The 23801-nt window shown below is 43.9% G+C and overlaps 2 protein-coding genes across 5 annotated transcripts in view; both read right to left on the reverse strand.

Moving 5' to 3' along the window:
* Positions 1 to 1103: 1103 nt before the first annotated feature.
* Positions 1104 to 11239, reverse strand: INTS14 (integrator complex subunit 14). Of its 3 annotated transcripts, none has more exons than XM_081839036.1 (13): positions 11091 to 11239; positions 10298 to 10396; positions 9133 to 9397; positions 8861 to 8968; positions 8091 to 8246; positions 7722 to 7840; positions 6223 to 6365; positions 5636 to 5728; positions 5092 to 5233; positions 3785 to 3918; positions 3298 to 3416; positions 2412 to 2477; positions 1104 to 1468 (listed from the first exon to the last, which is right to left on the reverse strand). In XM_081839036.1, the coding sequence occupies exons 3-13, from the start codon at positions 9352 to 9354 to the stop codon at positions 1217 to 1219; spliced, it is 1554 nt and encodes a 517-aa protein (XP_081695162.1). In that variant the 5' UTR covers positions 9355 to 9397; positions 10298 to 10396; positions 11091 to 11239; the 3' UTR covers positions 1104 to 1216. The 3 variants fall into 3 exon arrangements, with proteins under 3 accessions (XP_081695162.1, XP_081695160.1, XP_081695161.1); XM_081839034.1 differs by having other exon boundaries at positions 5092 to 5236; positions 11091 to 11238; XM_081839035.1 differs by having other exon boundaries at positions 5092 to 5236; positions 11116 to 11202.
* Positions 11240 to 15523: 4284 nt separating this feature from the next.
* The window catches only part of DENND4A (DENN domain containing 4A), a 63792-nt gene continuing 55514 nt past the window's right edge, over positions 15524 to 23801 (reverse strand). For both annotated transcript variants that reach the window (XM_081838642.1, XM_081838643.1), the window contains exons 30-31: positions 21543 to 21607; positions 15524 to 20354 (exon numbers count right to left, since the gene is read on the reverse strand). In XM_081838642.1, the coding sequence (XP_081694768.1) occupies positions 20218 to 20354; positions 21543 to 21607 (202 nt within the window). In that variant the 3' untranslated portion in view covers positions 15524 to 20217. The remainder of the gene's footprint in view (positions 20355 to 21542; positions 21608 to 23801) is intronic.

The raw sequence follows: 23801 nt of genomic DNA on the forward strand, positions 1-23801 counted from the left end.
TTTCTTTAAAAAACGAAACAGGATTTGGTGTGAATAGAGTGCTTAAGTTACGCCGATGGCAGATATTCTGCCATGGTCAACATTTGAATGAGTTATGCCTCCTATTTACATATGCATATTGGTATGTCTGTTAGTCATAAATAAGGACCCTGACAGACCAGAGGGAAGCAAAGCAGAACCTGAGTGGCTCTTGGAGTGATACTGGACACGGGTCTCTGGCTCAGCACCCCTTTCCCCTCATGCCCCACCTATGGCCAGAGAGTGGGGAAGGGCCTGCTTGAGTGCTTCTGCTCCTTCCCACTATTGAAATGCTTTCCCTTACAGCTTTACACCTGCATAATGTATCTCTTGAACCTCCTGATCTACAAAGGGGTTCACACTCCTCTTTGTGGGCATCGCTTCCAGTCAGTTCAACAGCATATGACATTACTCAGATCCCCTCCAACCTGCCAGTTAATAGAAACAGAATTCTGAGCTCTGGCTGTTGCAATTCACCATTGATACCAAAGTTCAGTCATTGTGAAAATGTGAAATGAATGACTAGAGTGGGGAATTCAAAAAGTGCTACCATTTGAGAACCAGACTCTTAAACGTACATCAAAAGTGCATGCCAGTCACACTGTTTAAATAGCAGCAGGGTTTTTTTTGGGTTTTTTTGTTTTTTTGTTTTTTTCTTTACACAGCCCAGCTTCCAGAAAAAATAGTTGTCCTAACTTTCTCTCCAGAGCAGAGGTGGGGGACTTGATCCAGCCAGTTCCAGTCCATCCTCTATAAGCTGTTTTGATGGGGGGCAGGGCTGCCCAGCAGTCAATCACCTGATGTAAAATAACACCAGCTGATTCACTATTCAAGCCATGGGAGCTATGTCCAATCTTAGTGCTGTAGAACCAAAGTGCAGGGAAAGATTTATCTCTGCAACTGACACATGGCCTGTAGTTTACCTAATAGCCCCATGGTGCAGAAGTCCCCACTGTTGATGTCTTTTTACATTCCTTGTTCAGGAAACCTTTGGAAGGGTATGACGGCTTTCAGGAGTACTGCATTGCTTTAGGGATTTCTAAATTCTCCCTTCCTCAGGGCCTGTGATAGGAAGGAAAGAGGGATGAAAATGTAACAAATTTAATAATAAAGTCCAGTCTGCTCTTACAGAGCAAGCTTGGAATACAACAGTTAAGAAAACAATCAATGATGGTCAAAGTTTCACTTTAGAGGGTCATCACAGGCGCTCCGTCCCACTGCTGGAGAAGTCTGTCTGCAGAGGTGTGATGTTGTGGTCATAGGTGGCATATTCCGAGGTGCCACTGCCTGCCATTTTGAGCTGCTGAGCAGCATGGGTAAGCTGGAAGGCGGCATCTGGGTGGGCTGTGTCTGGCAGGAGGGTGCATTCCCTTTCAAGTATATCTGCTACGCCTTTCAACAGGTCCCAAAACCCAAGGGCTAAGGCTGCCTTTCGCAAGCGATTCAGCTCCTAGAAAGGAGTTAAGAGAGAGACAGCAATGTTGGTGTCAGTTGAGACTGATAGGGTGTAACACAGGAGGCCAACAGTAGGTGGAGCCTGAGTCAACTTAATTCTAGTTTTATCCCAGACTTCCTCCCCAACTTTCTGCAAGTGCAACCCTGAGACAATGGAGGAGGAAGCTGACAGCCAGTGTGATCTTTTACTGTTCCCCATTCTCCCTAGTGAACCAGCCTCCACTGGAGAGAGAACACTTTCTAATCAAGCACTTGTGCAGTACTGGGGGGTCTTAAAATTATAATGTCATCTGAATGGGGGGAAATAAAAAGTCTAATGCAACATTAAAGTAGAATGAGTTAATCATTCCCTCTAAATGGGTGCTTCTAAAATCAAGGATAGGGGATGCGTGGGGCTCTCCAGGTGTGTGTGTGTGTGTGTTGAATTAAACATCTGGAGAGCCACAAATTCCTTATCTCTGTTTTAAATGCATTAAGGCCAGAGGCTTCTACACTTTGTCTCACTGGGTAGTACTAGCATACACGCTGCTGTTGTCTGCCAAGGATCTGTGCATGTTGCATAGGATTCTGGGGTGCACCTCTGAAAGTGTACAGTTCATTTAAGCAGAACACTAGCTATTTCATTGTATGTAAACGAAGAGTGCGGTTCAGAACACACACAACTGCACGTAACATGGGAAGTCAGGGAAGTCAGCCTCCAGCTACTGACTCCTCCACTGAGAAACCTCTGAACCAACCAAGTACAAACCAGTGCTCTCCAGCCCTGAGCTGGAGAACAGCTGCTCTAAGCCAACTATGCCACCTCTCACTGCTGCTAAGACACAACTAGCTCTCTCTGTTCTACCAGGGAAGAAAAAGCACTGGGTGAGTTGCAATTTATTCGCCTGTGCAAGAGAGTCCCTGGAGACCAGGGTGCCACGGGAGCCTGCCGCTCTCACCTTGTAGAAGGTCTGTGTTTTTTCAGGGAGCTTCCTTGCATTCCTAAGTATCTTCTGCACATCTGTCTGCGGGGAAAGGAAAAGGAAAATATGCCTGGCTTGCTGGAGCTTGAAAATTCATCCCCCACCCCCTTTACAGGTACAAAAAAAAGGACAACTTCACCACCACACACCCTCAAACCCCATTCCCGCACAGTAGCATTCTTAATGGGGAATACGCTTTACTGCTCAGAAACCTTGGAACTGTACCAGAAGTTGACAGCAGGCTGACATGAATCCTGTGAGCACCAAGGTGATCTGCCCACACCCAGAAGCAAGCCACCCGCTTTTTACACCAACAGAAATCTCCAGACAGTCTTCATTCTTTTATTATGGCTGGAGAACTGAGGCAGAGAGATTAGTACATCTTGCCCGAGTCTACTGAGAAGGAGTAGACCAGGAGCTGAACTCTGGTCTAATTCCACAAGGCTTCACTTACTGCATTTACAGCCCTACCTCTCCCCCCACCCCCAGGAACTGAAGGGGGCATATGTGGTTCTATCCCTCCCCATTTCATCCTCACAACCAGTCTGTGAGGTAGGTTATGCTGAGGGACTTGAATCCTGGTCTTTCAGGTTCTGGTTCAGCACTCATAAGTCCTACTCCCCGCAGCCGTTGTCCAGCAGCAGGTTGGTGTAAAAGCCTGTTCCATGTGCCCTGGGGCTGCACATTGAAGGGGTGGGGGCAAAAAAAGGCGGCCTTTCAAGAAACCTTCTGGGCTTTCCCTCCCACTGTGGAGCGTCTATCAAACTGAAAGCCTCTTGAGAATCCCCTCCCACACAGAGACCTAGGAGCACAAGAGAAAGTGGATGCCTGCCGTGGGCTTTGAATTCAGCCCTCTGCTCACCTGGAGGCCATTTTGTTTAATCCACACTGTTACATTCTGTGCATAGCTGCGTTTATTCTTGGGTTGCAACGGAAAGGGACTCTTGTTGTCGTCTTCGCCATATGGGTTCTCTTTAGCATCTGAAAGGAAAATGAATCGCTGAAGAACGAGACCACTTCCAAGCAAGCAAAGCAACTGAACATATGAACTGGATGCTTGAAAAGGGGACTCTAAAAAATTGTGAAGAGATACGCAGGACACAAGAGCCCTTGATCCAAGGCGGAACATGCACACCTGTGTGCACAGAACCTCACCATTTGCACACCAATGGTTGGGACAGTTCTGTGAGCAAAAAGAAGGAACTACATCTGGAGCCTTCACTGAAATGAACAGGGAAGCTGTGGTGTAGAACTCATGGACCCAACAGGGGAGGAAATGGGCTTGGGAAGACTAATGTCTCAAACGCCGAAGGGATTGCTAGAACCATTCAGACAGGCATGACCCCTACCTGAGATGGGGCCAAGTTGGGCCATCTTCCCCAGCCAAGGAAGAGGCTCCGGACCTGGCTCAAAGAGAGACATCATCAGGTTGGACTTCTTCTTGCTGTCAGCCTGAGAATACAGCATCCCATACCATTCAGGGCTGAAATGAAAAGCAGAACATCCACAAGCAGTTCTACCATTCTTGCTCCAAAGAAAACGTCCTGGCCAACCTTGGGCTGGGCATTCCCTTTCCCTGCAGCTTCTCACTACTACAAGAACAGACAGAAGTCACAAATGATCTGTCATAAGAACAGCCTACTGGATAAGGCCAATGGCCTATCCAGTCCTGTTCTCACAGTGGCCACCCAGATGCTCCAATAGGAAGCTTGCAAGCAGGACCCAAGTCCTTTCCCCCCTCCTGTGGTTTCCAGCAACTAGTATTCAGAAGCATTACTACCTCCAACTGTGGAGGCAGAGCCTAACCGTAATGGCTAGTAGCCATTGACAGCCTTCTCCTCCATGAATTGGTCCAGCCCTCTTTTAAAACGATCCAGGTTGGTGGCCATCACTGCCTCCCGGGGGAGCAATTTCCATAGCTTAACTATGCACTGAATGAAGTGCTTTATTTTATCTGACCTGAATCATCCAGCATTCAGCTTCACTGGATGTCCATGCATTCTGGTGTTATGAGAGAGAGAAGAAAACCATTTCTCTATCCACTTTCTCCATGCCAGGCATTATTTCACAAACTTCTACCTGCCCTCTTCTTCTATTAATTTTCAGGAAATGTTTAGGGTCACTTTGTTCCAAGACTGGGCCTCTGCTGTGGAAGTTTCCAAATGTGGCCCTTGTGACTCTTACCAAGGTTTCGTCCCCATGCTGGCCCTGCTCTGTGACCCCCTCCTTGAGGGCTTTTGCCTGGCTACAGGGATATGTGGGCGAGTGTAGAAACCTCTTGGGTTTTCTGTGGCTGGCATGTTACCTACTGTCTTTAATGGCAAGAACTGCCTGTTTTGCTCCATCCTCTGTTTGCCTTTGACCCCGCCCACCACTGATATGCAGCCCCTGGAAGATTACTTGGAGTGAATGTGGCCCTCAGGCAGTACAAAGGCTTTCCCACCCCTGTTTCAAAAGCTTCTGGAACTCCTGCCTTGTTGTGGCGGACATAAGTCGCCCATCAAGGACATCTGGTAGTTAAATCCAGTCTCCCTTTTCCAATACTGAAATGAACTGAACATCAATCACTGGCCCCAAATACATACAATTTTAGCCAATAACATCTTTGTTCTCCATAACCACGAGCCTCCCCCCCTATCCCCCGGACCCTTCGTACCCTAACTGCACAATAGCCACCATGCCTTCGACTTTCAGGCTCCCATGAAGCAACACACAGAAGTTCGGGATCTTGCCCGCTATCTGATTAGCCGAATTCTCGTCTTCAACCTCATCAGCAATCCCAGGACCCACCTCATCTCCTTCTAGGGAAAAGGGAAAATAAGGCACTATCAGAACCTGCCTCCTCTCACTGGGGTGGTTGTTGTTATTGCTACTACTACTACTGCTTAGATATCATTTTTTGTTATGCTTATATCCCACTTTTTTCCTCCAAGGAACTCAAGTTTGTGTTCTCCCCCTCCACATTTCATCCCTTTATCAATCCTGCAAGATAGGCTAGGTTGAGAGATTGTGACTGGCTCCCAAAGTCAATCAGGGAGCATCATGGTGAAGTGGGGATTTGAATCCTTGTCTCCCAGGTCCTAGCCCAGGACTCTAACCAATACACCACACCACACACTGCCCAGATCAGTGCTCAACAGACTAAAAATACAGAGTTGTCACTGCTGGGTGTGGGGAAGGGAGAAAGCAGAAGGGCTCACCTTTGTTGAGAGCAATAGGCAACACCAAATGCCTAGATAGGACAGGGGGACTGCAGATATCCGCTATGTCAATAAACCCAACTATTTCCAAATCTAAAAGGGGGGAAAACAGAGAGAAGGTAGGGGATCAGATTTCAAAAAACATGTCAGCTGGGGATTTCTTCCACACACCCACATAATATCTAAACAGGAACACACCATCTCACAGATGCCCCTGGCCCTCTCAAAAGTAGACCAGGACCATTCCAATGTGGAATCCAACCAGACCACAGTGGTTTACCCTCACTTTCAAATCCCAGGCTTGGGGCCTGCCACTGAGAATACCCTCTCCTGGGCCACCCTCCTTCAAGCTTCTGAGAGTGGTGGACAACCAAGAAGTCCCCCTCTGATTATCACAACCCCTGAGAGAGTCTATAGGAAAGGAGGCAGTCTTCCACATCTTTGGGGCCTGAGTCATTTAGAGCTTTCAATACTAAGTGTCAGAAGTGGGACGGATGGCTACATTCCACAGCCCAAGTCAGAAGAAGAAACTGCCGAGGAGGAGGAGCTAAATCAAAGTTGTTGCCAGAAAAGAAGCAGCTACTTACCCGTATTAATTGTTTTAGGGACTGGATCGATTTCCTCATCTATAATGAAAGGCTCCGGCCTTGGGAAGGCTTGCACGTCCGAAGACAAATGGCCGCATTTCAGAACAGCATGGAAGGGGGTGTAAGCCACGTCTATTAGCTTTCTAGAACAAGAGAGCTTATCATTAAAACCAAAAGTTAAATCCAAACAAGAAGGAGCTTGTTTGGATGATGTTTAATGGGTGGGAAGACTGGTGACAAGACATCTTTTGCCTGACCATTCATTTCTAGTTGCAAAGAATTATGTGAGCTTTCAAGCAACAGGAATTTTTTCATCAGAAAGAAGAGCTAAGAAAGCGGCCATAAGATCAGTGATAAATAAGGCCCTTTGTAGATGATGTCGGGAGAGCAGTTAAAAGATAGGTCAGTGGTAAAAGCTCCCAGGTTCAATCCAAGGCACTTCTAGGTAGGCAGGGAAAGACTCTAGCCACCACAGCTAATAGAGATTATGGGAGCTGTGGTCCAACATCTGGAAGACCAAAGGCTGGGAAAGGCTGGTGTAAACAATACTGAGCTAGATAGGCAAACGTGGTGTAAGGATAAGGCAGTTTCTTATGATCCTAGGAGTTCTCTATGACATAGCTACACAGTTAAACTGGTCTTAAACTAGCTTAAGCTGCCATAGACTCCATTAAGGAAGCAGGCACTGTAGTTTCTAAGAGTGCCAACGACAACAAATCTCCTGCAGTACATGGAAACCCACAATTCCAAGAGTTTTATCTGTCAAATTTGGAGAGCTCTGCTTTGGAAGCAAGGGGAATGGAGGATTCATAGAGAAGCCAATTTATGTAGCAATGCTCATATGATTAAATTACTATCCTGCCAACAGAATTGTGTGCAACTCATGATCTTTTCCTCCCAAAATTTATGTCTTATCTTATCTGTTCATTTCATTTACTTTATCTATCTTGTACTTTGGAGCAAACATGGCAGCTGGAGCACCAGCCAGCCAAAGTTAAGCATTTTAAAGTCCAATTCATCGAAGTATTAACATTAGTGAGACTTTGTACTTAACTGTGGCTGGACTGTGACCATTCCTGATTTTCTCCTCAAAAAACCTTGAAACTCAGTGTTTATAGAACTAATTTTGGACGGCCATCTGTCATGGATGCGTTACTTGAGATTCCTGAATTTCAAGGGAGCGCACTAAATGACCCTCAGGGTCCCTTCAAACGTTATGTGTCTATGATAATTACCACCAAATATTAGTAATTACTGGGGGGGGGGGGAGGACTGTGGAGGAAACTAACCTTGCAGACAAACAAGAAGTGATAATAGTCACAACTGAAAGGCAGAGGACACGTTAGCATCAGAAGACTGAATTATATTGGTGGAAAAGTTACCCAATAACTTATCTGCGCTAGGTAGGAAGAGAAGGAAACAAACCCACACCATGTCATGCAAGACTCTGTGTTGAAGGATAGCATTTACACAGCAATGCTGATCACAGGTGTACTCACCCAAACATGGACTGCACATTCTTCAAGCAAAGGGGTCCATCAATAGTAAAAATCTGGCCCTCTCCGTTGTTTAAGTCTATGAGCCGTTCAAGACAATCTAAAGAATCTGAGCTCTGGAGCTTTAACAAAAGAAAGCACAACTTCACACACAGTGTCCCAGTTGCATGTAATGCCAAACTATAGCTGTGTGCGAGCAGGCAGCTTCCTGGAGAGGCGATTGCCCCATTCTGCTTCTCTGGTCTTGCTGCTGCTGCACTGCTGTGAGCTAAGCCATAATTTATCTAATCATAAAATCCAAACTCAGGCTTGTGGTTTGGCTTCTGCAGACAAACCAAAAGCAAACCTTGTTTAAAGCCAAAGGGGACTCACCTCCTCCAGATTGGCCATGCACATGACGTATAGCTTTGATGGGAAAGGAAAAGGCAGAGGGAACCGGTTGCTTTCAGTTCGTTGGCCAAGAGTAGCCAAAGAGTGTCGGAGAGAGCCCCTTCCAATGCCCAAACTGCCATCAGTAACAAGGACAACCTAGCAAGGAGGGAACAAGAGAAGCAGTGACCCAACAAACGTGTTGATCTCCAAAAACTATCCCATGCTGCAAGCACTTGTTAGTCGATTATAGAAGCACCAGTTTGAGATTTCACATTCTCAGTTTTCCACCTGCAATATTGGAATTATAACAGCTTAACTAAGACTTGTTGGAAAGGCCAGCCTACAAAATCATTATTTCTTTCCCATGTCCTTGGGGTGTTTTCCCATGTGAGGTTTGAATGTGCCTTCAGGCCTCTCTTTGCTAGTAGTACATCATGTGAACCTCTATAGGAAGGCCCCCATGCATTAGAATTATACAGGATGTGACAGTGTTTAATAAGGGCTGAAAAACTAGAAGCTCTTAGGCCAAAAGGAAACCTCAGAGATACAACCTGCTCCTTCAACTAATACTCCTGAGGCAAAAGAGGCAAATAGAAAGTACTGAGTGGCAAGGATAACTTTCTGACAGGATACTCCTTGCTCACAAAAAAAGGGGAATGCTTAGTACACCTTACCAGAATGTGAAGTTGTTTACTGCAATTGTATGTAGTCTGCTCAATCCTGAACCCTAATTTATAGCAGTCATCATCTGGAATAGTCTAAAATCTTACCTGGCAGGGAATGGCAGCCCCCCATTCCTGTTGCACAATATTGCAAACCCCGAGCAGAGCAGACTCCAAGCATGTTTTGTCATAATCGTCCATATTACTCAGGGCTTCCTGTCAACACAAGTTACATACTAGTTGGTTGGGGTTAAAAAAATACTCTATATGCAACTTGCTGCTCAATTATACTGGACTAAGTTGGAGTTTTGAGAATGACAATCAGTCCTAATTCATATTTACAATGCAACAAAAACATTCTCTGCCTTTATATTTTGTACCTGGAGCGTATTGTAGTCTCTTGTGAAGGGAACCATCAGTTCCCAGAGGGATGAAAACACAACCAAAGCAGTGAATTCCAGTTTGTAGTTGGTTGCCATGTGTTCAAACAGCATCGTCAGGCCATGAGCTGCAAGATGTTTCCGCTGATATTCTTCAGAGCCCTCAATTGAGACAGGCCGAGTCATTGAGAGGGACACATCCATCACCACCACAGTCGGCATGGTGTCCCCTTGTTTGTTCTATCAAATGTGCAAGAGGAAATTGCTGTGGAGGAAGAAATGGAAATAAATGCCCATCAGTTTTAACCTTTTTCAAATTAAATATATAATAATACCTCCTGCAAATCACACTAGTTAAACTCAAAGGTTTTCCTTGTGGATTGTTGGAATAATTTTATTGAAATATTATGACTTTTTGGATTCTAGCCTTTTTGTAAGTTGCTTAAACTTTTAGTAGGAGATTAATGCACCAAGGAAATGATAATAAAATAATCTTAGAAACAACTAATTTCACTTTCACTACCTAGGGCAGGGCCAAAAACTGGTATATAAATAAACAGGTGGTGTTGCAAAGAGAAATGGAACCAGAGAGTGAGCTCCCCAGAAAACATTTGCTAAGAGGCAGCTATTAATGTAATAATAATAAATAAAATAAATATTAAAACAAAACAAAAAAGGAACCTAGGGAAGAATTACAAATATGCATCCTGGCACTGTGTGGTTGAGGGATGGTCAACACAAGCAGAGCAAGCCAATTAAGGATAATAAAGGAAATCTGAGAAGGGGGAAATTAGTGAAGGAAGAGCAGTACATTACCTATAAGGGAGTGGATAGCATAAGAGAGGCCAAAAAATGCATAGAAAAGGAGAGAGGCAGCACCTATTTGGAGTGCAAGGGATGGTAAGAAGAATCTGAGGGAAGAGGCAAATTGGTGGAAACAGTGGAACATTACCTAATAATAAGTTGGTGAGATTCTGAATCTAAGATGGGGGTCAAGAGTGAATTCCAAAGGGGTAGCAATGCTGCAGCAAAGCCAACAAGGGGTTTTGTAGCACCTTGAAGCACCACGTTAGTGTGGGCAAAAAGGAGGAATGATATATGCAGAAAATATGTCCTGAGAAGCTTGCAACCTCTCTCCCATTTGTCAAAACCCTCACAAACTCACCTTTTCTCTGTGGCTTCTGGCTGCATCCCAACTGTGCGATGGAGTCTGAAGCAAACCTTAGCCCCTTAGCTGCCTTTGTCTCTTCCTCGGCTGTGGCTGCTTTAACAACAAAAGAAGAGAACAATGTTAAGAATTTCCCTGTTCTATTGGACCAGTGGCCCTTTTAGCCCCACATCCCGTTCTCACAGTGGCCAACTAGGTACCCCAAAAGGACACCCCACTCCTAACCAGGACCTGAGTGCAAAAGCAGCACTATTTCCCCACATGCAATTCCCAGAAACAGGCATGCTGTCGTAGAAAACAGAAAGCTGCCTTATACACAGAGCCACACTATGTAGGTCCATCCAGCTCTGCATTGCTTACACTGACTGGCAGCAGCCTACCGAGGGGTTCGGGCCAGGAGTCGTTCCCCAACCCCCACAACCACACCCGGGGGTGTAAAGGACCGAGCCTGGGACCCCCCAGAACTCAAGGCAGGTGCTCCACCATTGAGCCAAACACGTGTGTGTCCCTCCCCAACAGTGGAGGGAACGTATAGCCATGGTGGCTGGTAGCTGCTTTTAGGTCGTGAGCAGCTCAGGGAAGGGGCTTGCCTGGCTCTGATCAAGGAAGCCGCACACAAACAACAGCAGCCATCATCATGCCCATTATGGGGACAAGAGGGAAAGTATGTGGGGGCACGTAGGAAGTAGGAAAGAAAAGGGGGCTGGAAAAGGAACTGGGGGGTCCGTCTAATTAGAGAAGGGGGAGCTCCCAGCCCCACTATGTTGGGATGTGTGAGTGTAAATCGTACTTTCCATCCGGGATGGGGACCTCACCCGCGCACCTCCGCCATGTTGGTCCACCCCGTAATTCCTTCCCCGCTGCTGCTCTAACCGCAGCCTTTGGGGCCGGCTTTAGAAAGCGGCCCTTACAAAGCACTTACTGGGCACGCGCGGCTCGGTTCGCCTCGCGCACGCTCAGTTGAGGCAAGTGAAGCTCGAGGGCGGAGGAGGGCATGTTATCAATCGCGAGAGCAGGAGCTGTTTCCCTGCACGGCTTTTGGTTTTGAATACAGGGATCAGGTTTCATTGCATCTGCAGAATGCAGAGAAGGGGGGTTTTTCGGGCGGGAGGGGGAGTAAGCTTGCAGATCTATGCTACAATTAAAAAAAAAAGGAACCTTAATTTTTTAAAAAATAACTTTCTTTTAAAAAGAAGAATGTGCATGTTCCAAAATACACTGGATTATTTATTTATTTAATCTGTTTAGAGCATTTGTATCCCACTCTTCAGCCAAAATGTCTCCCAGAGTGTCTTACGTATAATAAATTTTAAAAGTCTGTGTTAATGACGGGAGTCTGGCAATGGGAAACTAGAGCCTTGGGTGGGGAGGGGGCGTCCATGCTTTCCCTGTTTTGTAAAGATTATTTTCATTTTATCATGTATATAAAAGAGAGAGGTCAATTATAACAAAAGATGCAAATTAAAAGGTGAAAAAGCAAAACTATAAAATAGGTACAAAGTCCAAGTTAAAGGACTTCCGGGATAGCGCGAACGGGTAATGGCGGACTCCCTCTGAGCTCCGGAGGGAGTCGGCTCCGCTAAGGACGGGTCTTGCCGTGCCGGCGACACGGGGACCCTTAGAAACCGCAGGCGCGGAAGCCTGCGGACATGGTGACTCGGTGGGCACCTTAAGCGCCCTCCCTGACCCGCGAAGAGCCTTTTTAAAGGCTACGGAGTGGACCGGAGAGTGGCGTGGTGCTGAGAGTCGATCGCTGCCTTGGCGGAGCGAAGCCGCGAGCCATGACCGGAGAGCGCTGTCTTTCTTCTTAAAATTTGGACTGAAAATGTAACCCGTGAGTAAAAGGAAATTTCGGCACTAAAAGTTTCTTATTTATGAATTCGAGTATGATCGGGGGGATGTGTTAAAAAGGAAGTCCGCACTCCCCCTCCCCACCAAAAGATTTAAAGCAAAGAGATAGCACCAGGTCGGAAAGACTTTGGTGCTTAAACGGAGAACTTTCACAAACTGAATTAAGAAGTAATTTGAGCAGGAGTGGAAGAAAGAGGAATTCCGGGGGTTTTGCTTTTTAAGTTGACCCCCCCAGACCCGGGTAGCGCCCAGTGTGGGAGCCCGAGAAATAGAATAAGGAGTTTGACAGCTGTCAAAAAGAGCTGTCAAACGACTAGCCGAAACGTGGAACTGTGTTATAACTGCTTTTCTGGATTAAATGCTACATTGAAACTGAATTGATTGAACTGATTGGAAACAAAATAATTCTTAACAACAAAGTAACTGACTGTTGGGTGAGATTCATGATGGAGATCCCTCTGGAGGGAACTGATGACATTGCAATGGCTGCTGAAGGAAAATTACTGGCAGAGATACAAAAAATGTTTTGTCTGGTGGGAACCTTGCAAAAACAGAACACAATTATGACTGAACAGTTGATGACCTTCAGTCTTAAACTTAACGACTCTGTCAATGGAACTAAACAAGTGGAAAAAAAATTTGCAGCTGCAGAAGGAGAGATAACCCTATGGGGGGAAGGAGAAAAAGAAAGAGTTCAACAAGAATGCAAACAGAAACCTGTAACTTTTGGGAATCAAAGAAACAAGGAGGATGACTATGGGATTGCAGATCTGCAGGGCCAGAGGAAGAGAGAAGCCCCTGGAATAATCAGAATATTGAATCAACAAAGAATGAACAAGTTCAATGGGGACTTCTTTCTGGGGCTGGACTTTGGGAGATTTGTTGTCTTTGGTCAAAAACTGTCTTTGTTTGATTTGGAAGAAAGAAAATATGAGGAGCTGCTGACAGAACTTCATGGAGAAGGGAAGACCAACAAAGAGGACTATAAACAAAATCGGCGGAGAGAGGCTAACTGGGGCCTGAAGGCCTCGGATGTCAGAAATCCAGGCTAAAACTGTTGTTTATCTATTTGGGTAGGGGCAAAGCGGGGGTAGGGGGGAGGGGAATTTGGGGTGGCAAAAACCTGGGATTTGGAACTGAAATATTATGATTTTAGATTTAATATTAAAAAAAAAAGAAAAAAAAAAAAAAAGGATGAATTTGTGGGAGAGAAATTACGCCGACCTTGGAGAATAGATCCAATATGGGAAAGGGAACATGTAAAATTATGATAAGTTAAAAAGGGGGAAAAGATAAATTGGAAGGAAAGAATTGAATAATTTTTAAGAGACCTAATAAATAATTTGCTGAGCTAAGTAGTGAAAATGGAAGGTGGGCAGGGGAGTGCGGGGAAGTCATTGAAAGAAGGAGATGAAAATTTGGTTATGTTTTGTTTTGTTTTGTGTTTGTTTTACCTTTGTTTTGATTTTTTTTTATGTAAGTTTGTTTTGTCTTTAAAATTGAAAATTGAATAAAAATTATTTAAAAAAAAAAAAAAAACAAAGTCCAAGTTAAGATGATCAGCATTATCAGATTATTAAATTTGGTTCCAGATTTGCCAGCCTTGTGACAAGGGTAAGAGTTGCCTTAAAAATGATGGTTCTGTTGTATATGTCATAAAAGAAAAAGAAATCATAGAAAAAGAATTTAGAGGTTCTAGCCCTTGTTGAAATCTCAGATTATGTGCTGGCCATGCTTGTCTTTTGTGGAGGGCATCTCAACGAGTCATTGATTCATTTATTATATGCTTCTCACCCAGTCCACTCGTCATGTGTACTGATGGGGGGGGGCACCATAAAACTCGGATATTTGATATCCCATATTCAGAAGAAAATGATAGAACGGACACTAAAAGTAGATTTATTTAGAAATTTAAGTCCTTCATTTCTTTTCATTGCTTTACCGGTGGTCTTGAGAAACCTCACTGCCTTTGTACATTCCTAGAAAGTTTTTTTTTTAATGGAAAATTAGTGGGATGCCCATCATCTAACAGCATCACCTAGGTACCTCCACCAGCTTATGCCTGGCGACTTAATCCACAAAGTGCAGCTTGCCAACATCCACATCACATCCATGTACATATGCATGCCACTTGCCTTGACCACATTTGAAACCTCCTATTCACACATAACATCCATGAAAAATGCCAGCAAACACGTACAAGAATTTTTGAGTTTGGGAGCTTTTGAAGGCATTTTCAGCACAATTTAACCCCCGTTGCCGGTTTTCCAGGATATTTGCCTGATTTCCAAAAATCAGGACGTATGGCAGCCCAATAGTAAAAGTAATAGTAATATACGCTGCCCATCTGACTGGGTTGCCCCAGTAATCTTTCACTCTCCATTCATTCAGAGGGGTTACTTGCGGGTACAGTGGTACCCTCAGGTTACATATGCTTCAGGTTACATACGCTTCAGGTTACAGACTCCGCTAATCCAGAAAAAGTGCTTCAGGTTAAGAACTTTGCTTCAGGATGAGAACAGAAATTGTGCTCCGGTGGCGCTTCGGCAGGAGGAGGCCCCATTAGCTAAAGTGGTGCTTCAGGTTAAGAACAGTTTCAGGTTAAGTACGGACCTCCGGAACGAATTAAGTACTTAACCTGAGGTACCACTGTACTTCTGAATCCTTTGCTGTTGCCTGAGGCTTTGGTGGCCTCAGTGCAGTGCTAGTTCCTTGAGCATAAGCCTGCTCTTAAGTGGGGAAAACAAACCTAATTTTTAAATAAATGGAGCAGGCAGAGTAGTGACTTCAGAAAAATGTAAGTTTTATGTGGTGCTTGGCAAGAGAATACAGGGTGTTAAAGGCAGGCCCTATTTTCAACTAGGAAATGTTGGGGTGTGCAAGTTGCCCTTCTGATATTTGCTACTGAATATTTTAAGACACTGAATATAATCCGATTATGTTGCTGGTACTAAAGCTTTTAAAAATACTTGCGGTACATGAAGCTGCCTTAGTGACATGCAATTCACAAAGGAGTCCCACACAAGTTTCAGTGTAATAAAGGACATTTTCAGGCTGCAAATATGAGTTTCTATATTTATAAAAAAAATCCACTGATATTAAGAGACTTGTGGAACTTTAAATACTAACAAATTTCTGACATAAGGCATTTGTGGTCTATACTAAGTTTATGCTATAGTAAGCTTGTGCTTACTCTAAGTTTCTTAGGCTTTCAGGTGTCACGAGACTCTGATTTTCGCTGCAAGACACTGAACCTCCCTCTGGAAACTGCTATTAGGGTTACTGAAGTCTTATGAATCCTGGAAATGATGGAGAAACATTGCAACTACTTGTCCTCAATATAAATGTAAGACAAAAGAATGAGCACAAAGATCATGTTCACTTTTATTTATTGAGCCATTGTAAAATTTTAAATAGAATCATTTTTCTAGGACATTTCATGGGGGAAAACACAGCTTTTTCCATTGTGAACATGGAAATTTACACCTTAAAATTGACCTACAAATTCAGAACAAAAATAAACACTTAAAACTGATATTCTTTGTTGGTAAATAAAATGTAAACATTACATATGTACAAATCTACAGCCATTCATTTGTAAAAGTGCTCTTTAGCAAATTAATCCACCAGCTGTACCTCCTGCTTTATAATGCCATATATACACACATTTACATGTAATGAATATCCATTTTCTGTCTTTGGGATAAAGCATTTCCTATTGAAATACTAAAGTCATCTACTTGATAAATCCATTTCTGTACAAAGAGCAAACCTAACATTACAAGGATTATGAACACAGTAAAAAGGAAGAAAATAAGCACTTAAAAGCCTCAAATATGTTTCAGATACCATGAACCATAAGGATAAAAGGCTTTGTTATATTACCAGTAGGAAACACAGAACTGTTCCTAAGTATTAGGACAACTCACTATAAACAGAAGGAAAAAGATTTCAAAACTGCCTTTCAATAACAAAGATTAAAAATGTAAACTCAATCCATGTTTGTTTTTAAGTGAATGTATGGGCCACCACAGACATAGCAGATTTAATTTTGTGTCCGCGGTGATGGTTTTCACTAGAGAGATGCATGGTGATGATTTTCGCTTATCACAATTTGTGATAAGAATGGGGATCAGCCATTTAAAAGGGGGGCGCTGAAACATATTTTGGGTGTGCACAAGCTACTGAGCATGTTTGAAGTAATTCCATGAATTCTGGCCAAACATGTTAATAGGACAATGTCCCTCTCTATCCTTCTCTCTTACCAAGCTAACACATCAGCCTAGAGGGCTTGATTTTAGTATATACACACTTATGCTGTTAGGAAGTGCTGCAACTGGAAAATTATCGGTCACGTTAATTGAAACTTTGATGTTAAGACAGCAGTAGACACACCCACACATACACACACCCTTGTGAGACCATATTCCCCCAAACAGGTTATACATACCATATATGAGTGAATCTGATTTGTCACTTTCTTGGTATCCCTAGAAACACCAGACAGAGCTCAGGAAGAAGCTCTCCATCATAGCTCTAAAGTGCTATAAAATAGTGGCTTTTACACAGCTAACAGAAGCAAGAAGTTGTAGTTCAAAGGCTGACTAGCACTCTACTTTCTTCTACACAATACAAATACCAAATGACTTATTTACATTTGTGGCAACCACAGTGCACATCTTTTCCTTACACAACATAACTGTGTGAATACAACATAGCACAGATACTGTACACAGAAATTAACACCCACCCACGTTACTAGGTACTTAGCAATGTGGCTTCCAAAGTTCTATACCCACTATATCAGGAGGCATAGCTTTGTCACAAAATTCATGGAGATGACATTCTCTTAAAGTTACCTGTGTTTGCCTGTAATTGCAAGGTGAGTACTGATGTGTGGAAATGCACAAGGAAATTCTCCTATGCAAGCCCGCAGAATTGAATGGAAGCTATGCAAGAGGATGCAGGGGGGACTTATGCAAGAGAAATTCCTAGTTCATTGTGTCCTTAGAGACTACACTTTCAACACACCCAAAGAAGCTTCAGCCTTAAATGTTTTTTAAGCAGCAGGCCCACATGCTGTCTGAATCCAGGAGCAGATTCAAAAACAGTTTGAGACATGGCAAAAGGGACCTGCTGTTCAAAGACAAAGAAAAATTCAAAATGCCTGAAGTAGCTCTTTGGATTCAGGTCTAAGACCAAGTTGCTAAGGCATAGGTTAATAATCCCCATGCAAAATGACTATTAGCATACTAAGAACATAAGAAGAGCCTGCTGGATCAGGCAGATGGCCCATCTAGTCCAGCATCCTGTTCTCACAGTGGCCAACCAGATGCCTGTGAGAAACCTGCAAGCAGGACCTGAGCACAAGAGCTCTTTTCCCTCCTGTGGTTTCCTGCAACTGGTATTCAGAAGGACACTGCCTCCAACCAAACCTATTAGCTGGAGAAAAACCAGGAGGAGGTGACAGAATAGGCAGCACATCTTCCTGTAAACAAGGAACTCTACATGTATGTGCAAATTAGAGAAGACACTATAATGTTCTCCAGTTCTCAAAATTTTAAAGTATCTGGGTTTGAAACACAAGCAGTGTGAAGCCATGCAACAAAAAATAAGAAGTTGCTATGATGTTTGCATATTAGCAAACAAGCAATGATATCTAATATATCTGATACACATCTTATCTCAAAGTAGATTACATTCTCTTCCCCAACCCACATGATCCTATTGCACCCAAATTTTCTGTTTGGACAAGCTTGTCCTAAATTCCATTTTGGAACACAGATTATACAGTTCTTTCCTTCAGTTTGTATATAAGCATTTTCCCCAAGCAACTTGCCATACACTTTGGCTGGGATCCAAAGCACCATTCCCCCATTCCCATGTGCCCAGAGGTGCTTTGGGTTTGTCCTTCTTAGGCAGCAGCCCATGGAAGCAGAAATACATGACACACCACTTTGGAAACTGCAGGGACTTTTGAAAGCAGATTGTGAAATGGGTGTAGCCAGGATTTTTGGCTTTTTTGGTGGGGGGAGAAGCTCAGTTAGCTGTGTATTTTTATTGACGGGGGGGGGGCAACTGCCCCCTGTCCCCCCCTAGCTATGTCCATGGATTTTGATATGGTATAGGGCAGAAGTAGGGAACATCATAGCCCTGGGCCCTTGGAATTCCACCTGGGCCCACTCCCTCACCGACTCGGATCTGTGCCCTCTCAGGTGCTTTTGTATGGCTGAAATGTGTCCTTGAATTGTGATAATTCCGAGTTGCTTCAAGATGGCGGATTCCGCTCGCGGGAGCAAGGGCCTTTCTGATGAAGAGCAGCCACCTGTCTATGTCCCAGATGCCAAATGGGTGTCAGGTGGCCAGGGCTTCTGCCTATGAATCTTGAAGCAACCAACAGACTAAAACCCCTGGAAAGCCGCCACTGTGGAACAAGAGCTTGCCCGCCTTGAATAACAACACTAGCTCAGATTGGAAGCTGCCAAGAGGATCTCTAAAGTCTGCTTTTGGAAACACTCTTCTAGCAACGGCAAACCTTATGGCATTGTGAAGATCTCAAACATATATATCCAACCCTCCCAAGAGAAATTTTTTATGGCTCAGTACAATGGGATTAGCTTCCATTATGAATTTAGCGGCCCTAGTATTACTATCATTTGCCCTGTACAATGTGTTCAAGCCCAGAAAACATGAATTGTGACAATTCCTCCTGCTTGCCTGGATGGAGAGGTGGGCAGGGTGTGGGGCTATGTGTTTCCCCAGGAAGAGGTACTTGTTCGAAGTGTGGTGCTTTGAAGAGGGCATCTTCAAATATTAAATAAATGCAAGCAGTGAATTGCCAGGGGAAAAAAAAAAAGAATTGTGACAATTCCTCCTGCTTGCCTGGATGGAGAGGTGGGCAGGGTGTGGGGCTATGTGTTTCAAAACCGCATCTTCAAATATTAATTAAATGCAAGCAGTGAATTGCCAGGGGGAAAAAAAAGAATTGTGACAATTCCTCCTGCTTGCCTGGATGGAGAGGTGGGCAGGGTGTGGGGCTATGTGTTTCAAAACCTCGGAGTTTTGGATAGCTGGAATGTAGCCTATTGTACTATGGTAAGAGTCACATCCCTTGTCCAATTTTGACTCTGGCCTGGCCCAACACCTGGGAGGTTTTCCATGAGGAAATGTGACTCTCAGACTGAAAAGGGTTCCCAACCTCTGGTGCAAAGCTTGTTATTTTGATGAGGAAAGGTCCACAACCCTACAGGGCAAATCTTGACCCATGACCCATTGGAATGCCTAAAGTAGCTCTTTGAATGGCAGGCTTTGCAATGGATTATCTGTATAGCAGTGGCTCCCCAACAGCCAACCATGCCGGATTCTTAAAAGTGACAAATGCACGTAACTTATGAAAGCTTCATACAAGTTTGAAATACTTGTCAGCTAAAGTCTGCAATCTTTTAAGTGTGCACTTATGGGGAGGGACAGGAAATACTACAACCTGCACTGCAATTGAGAACAGCATCGATATTTCCACACTACTTTTTAAAAAATGAAAGAGAGAAGGGCTTTATCTGCAAAAAAGACCAGTTGCTATAAACAGCAATATTCTGAGGGAGGACAAAAGTATTGCTTCTGCAGCAGGATCACTTGATTCACTATAGTAATTTAAAAAGTTAAAAAAATATGAACTTGCTATAAATAATTTAAAATCTGTTATTATACAACTCTGGTATGAGCTCTGTGACATTTTTAACTTTCTATGTAAACAGTTCTGAAAAGCTTATTTCATTCATGCAAACTTTCAGTACATGATTTTGGTCCATCTCTGCTTAAGCTTTCTGCAACGGACCATTCCGTTTTCTCCCCTACATGTTTTGCAGACACTGTCCACAGCGAAGACAGCCTACTCTGGCCCACGGCTCATAAGTCATTCCAGCAACATTTCCCCCCTTGGAAATCCTAATTTTAAAACAAAGCTGAAGATGCTTTTTTAAATGGAGAAGGGTGAGAGTCTTTCTGAAGTCTTTTCTGTTTCTTCATACAAACCCTGCTGCAATTCATTAGGTGCAATATTTCTCTTTTTAAAGGTACGGCTCCCCAAAAATCTTTCGACATTCCATCACTCCTGTACTTGGAGGCCTATCACAGTTGTGGGTGCTCTTCACCTGATTTACTGTAAGGCGGTCGTAAGCCATTTTGTATTCTCTGTCAAAAGCATCTGTAACGACAGGAGGGGGGAGGTTATACCAGAACAATGGAGCAGGTGCCAGAAATGCTTTAGCTTTGGGATAGCTATGAACTAGGAGTGTTTTCTGCACAGCTCCGATTCATTTCTTGGGGCAGGGGGATTTCCCAGTGGACTCTGCTCAGATAGGGGATTCTGAAAAAGGCACTCTGTCCACGGCTGACTTTAGGCACCAACTCAGGAAGCAAACCTGATAAAAATGATTTACTCTTTTTATAACCTTCTTGTCAGATGACCCATTCCTGTATTTCTGTTTCTTTAAGGTTTGATTTTATATGTTAGGTGGTTGTACACCACACAGATATATTTTATATGCTATTGTGATGTATGAATTATTACTATTGTTAATATTAGTGTCTGGTTCTTTTCTGTAATACTGTGTGTGTGTGTGTGTGTGTGTGTGTGTGTGTGTGTGTTTTCTCAAGAGACTGATGCCATTTTAGACAACAGTTTTGCATTCATGTTTCACAAAAGAGCCTGCCTGAAGCACTTCATCATACAATTCCTTTAAAAAAATGTGTTATATCCAGATTAGCAAGACGAACCAATAACCTCAATTGGGAGCTGATGGGTGGCCCCCAAATGGCTTGTGCTTCCAACTTAGTGGTGTTCCAACTTAGTGGCAGCAACAGATAAATAGTAGCTGCTTGCAAATTGGGCTGGTTTGCACATAATGCTAAACCATGGGTGCATGCATTAGAATTAAGCCAGAGCAAAACCTTCAGCTCAGAATAAAAAATTCTGCAGCATTTACTCTGAGTTTTCATTAATCCTGAGTTATGAATGAATATGAATAAGAGATTATTGTTTTAAAACAAACCCTGGTTAGTTAAAAAAAAAGTCCTCTTCATATTCCTTGGTTTGAAAATGGCTTGGTCACGTTTTAGTGACCATCAATAGTCTGAGTCAGAGGAATAAACCCATTCTTATTCCCACTCTTGTTTGCCTGAAGCTGATCTTCACCGCACACAGGCAAATAGCTATTTACGAGTCTGGCTTTACAGAAAAGAAGCAACTAGGTTTGAATTATTATACTTCATCTAAACAGGATTGTGAAAGATGCCTTAAAACAAAAAGTATCCTTTTAACTCTTGAAGTAACAGTTTACAATGACTATTTTTATGCGCACTTAGCACAACACAACACAACTTGATGGCTTACCTATATCAATGTTATCCCTTCCAAGCGCAACAAGAGAGAGAAATAGTATTTCTCTATAAAGGCTCCTAAAAAAGATACATTGGAAAGTGTTATTTTAAAAACCACAATCTTATATGAACCTACTATACTTCATATAATCCGGACATTCTTCTCCAACATATATTAAAAAGTAGTGATTTTTGCATTGTTATTATTATTTGTAACTGGGTCATGATGATAGCCCTGCCAGGTCTAGAAAACACACCATGAGGTGAAGGGGAGTTCTCACTGTTAAAAGAGATTGGAAGGCTGTGGCGTTTGCCTCCTAGGATGGGTCAAGGAAAGGGTTAAAATGGGTGTGATGTGATTGGCCCGTGAGAATGCAAGGGGGGAGTAAAAGATAGAGTGGGAGGTTTTGAAAAGTCAGTTGAGGTTGGGAGTTGGGAGTTGAGGTTTGTCAGTTGGGAGGTGAGGCTTGGGTGATGGAGAAGGAAGAGGGTGGAATAGGCAGTGGTATTGGTCGAGTGGTATTGTGAGAGAGTGAGAGGAATTGTTAGGGAGTTAAATAGATAGTTGGGAATAATTCAGTTTGAAGTTGTTAGGAACTAAGATTTAAGAAACTGACAAGAGAAAAATAAACCAAAACCATACACTTATTCCTGCACTTAAAAATAAACTTGATTATTTGTTTATGTTAACAACTGTCTGGACTCCATGTGTCCCCGTGAGAAGCGGGGTGGTGGCAGCGAAGAAAGCAACCGCAGTGGTGGCACAGGGTCAATAGACCGTGAAACGTCCGGGGGCCCTGTGTGATCGCCACAGCACCCTACTCTCCTTGCCAACCTGGGCATAGAGGTTAGGTCCAGATGAAAGCTCTACTCCAAAACATCTGGGGTGGGGGAGGCACCAAGCTGGAGAAGGCTGTTCTACTTTGTACTAATTACCGTATTTTTCGCCCTATAGGACGCACCGGCCCATAGGACGCACCTAGATTGGGGGGGGGATAAAGGGGGGGAATTATTTTTTTCCCCCAAGCGCGGGGCTGGGGCAGGGGAAGCCCGAGCTTCCCCCGACCCCAGCCCCCAGAACGGGTGCCAGAGCGATGGCGAAGCTGTGCGCAGCTTTGGCGTCGCTCTGGGAGCTTGCCGGGCTGGGGGGATAGCTTCCTGAAGCCTGGAGAGCGAGAGGGGTCGGTACGCACCGACTCCTCTCGCTCTCCAGGCTTCAGCGAAAGCCTGCATTCGTCCCATAGGACGCACACACATTTCCCCTTCATTTTTGGAGGGGAAAAAGTGTGTCCTATAGGGCGAAAAGTACGGTACCCTTTTTCTTATTTATACCACATAGTGGGACTGCAATTGACACAAGGTTTACATTCCCAGAGGCTGCGTGCAAAGGCAGAATCATGCAAAGGCAGAACAAGCCCTGGAACTGTCCCTGCCATCCAAGATTTTGAGAATGGGGCTGCCTGAGATCTCATGGGAGTCTCCCTCAGCTTGGCAAGCAGGGTGGAGGGTTTAAAAGCTCTTTCTGTTAAGGATTTTTGTGGCATGGAAATAATTTTTAAGCCCTCTGCCTTAACAGGCTCTGGGAGGCTCTTGAGAAGACTCCCAGAGCCTGATAAACAAGCTTGCTCCTCTATTTATCATCTATCTATCTATCTATCTATCCATCTATCTACAGGGTGAGTCTTTTAAAAGAGGCCCTGTGGAACATGTGTACTCTGTATCCACGGGGCCTGTTTTAAAGGACTCACCCTGTATCTATGTCAGGTGATCTGCAGAAGCTGCAATCACGTTAAGTACATGCTTTTGCAGTACCCTTGAGAAAGAGATTTTTTCTCCAAAATTGCCTGGGCTCTACATAAACACTGTTTTGTAATGCCTGACATTGCTTCCCTTTGTTCTGTTTTTTGCCTCTGGGGTTGAGCGAAGGGCGCCACTTTGCTATGTTTCCACATTTTTTTGTGAGCCATGGTGGTTTTGCATTGTGACCCACTTAGGAGAGCACAGTGCAGTAGGCATGATCAAAATGCAAAGCTGGTCCAACTTGCTTCCTATTCCAGCTACCTACATCCAAAGAAAGTGGAGCAGAAGCTCTGACACACCTTGTCTCTTTGAAGCAGCCAGGATGTGAGGGGGAGAGTCCCTGTCTGAATCATTTTTATGGCCCTTCCCCCATAACAAATGAGATGAACCACTCTGACTGCCACCCTCCACTGAGTGAGAAAGCCTTGATGTTTAATAGTGCATTTGTGATCCTCATTGCTGCTTTGCCAAA

The sequence above is a fragment of the Podarcis erhardii genome (assembly GCF_964252035.2).
Source record: "Podarcis erhardii genome assembly, chromosome: 14".
Taxonomy (NCBI): Eukaryota; Metazoa; Chordata; class Lepidosauria; order Squamata; family Lacertidae; genus Podarcis; species Podarcis erhardii.

Excerpts from the sequence above, each read along its gene's own strand:
- INTS14 (XM_081839034.1), bottom strand. The coding sequence starts at position 9,354 with ATGCCGACTGTGGTGGTGATGGATGTGTCCCTCTCAATGACTCGGCCT. Across the intron at positions 3,919-5,091 it reads GTGGCTATTGTGCAGTTAGG|CCCTGAATGGTATGGGATGC; the intron begins GTACGAAGGGTC and ends TTTTCATTTCAG. Across the intron at positions 1,469-2,411 it reads AAACACAGACCTTCTACAAG|GAGCTGAATCGCTTGCGAAA; the intron begins GTGAGAGCGGCA and ends ACTCCTTTCTAG.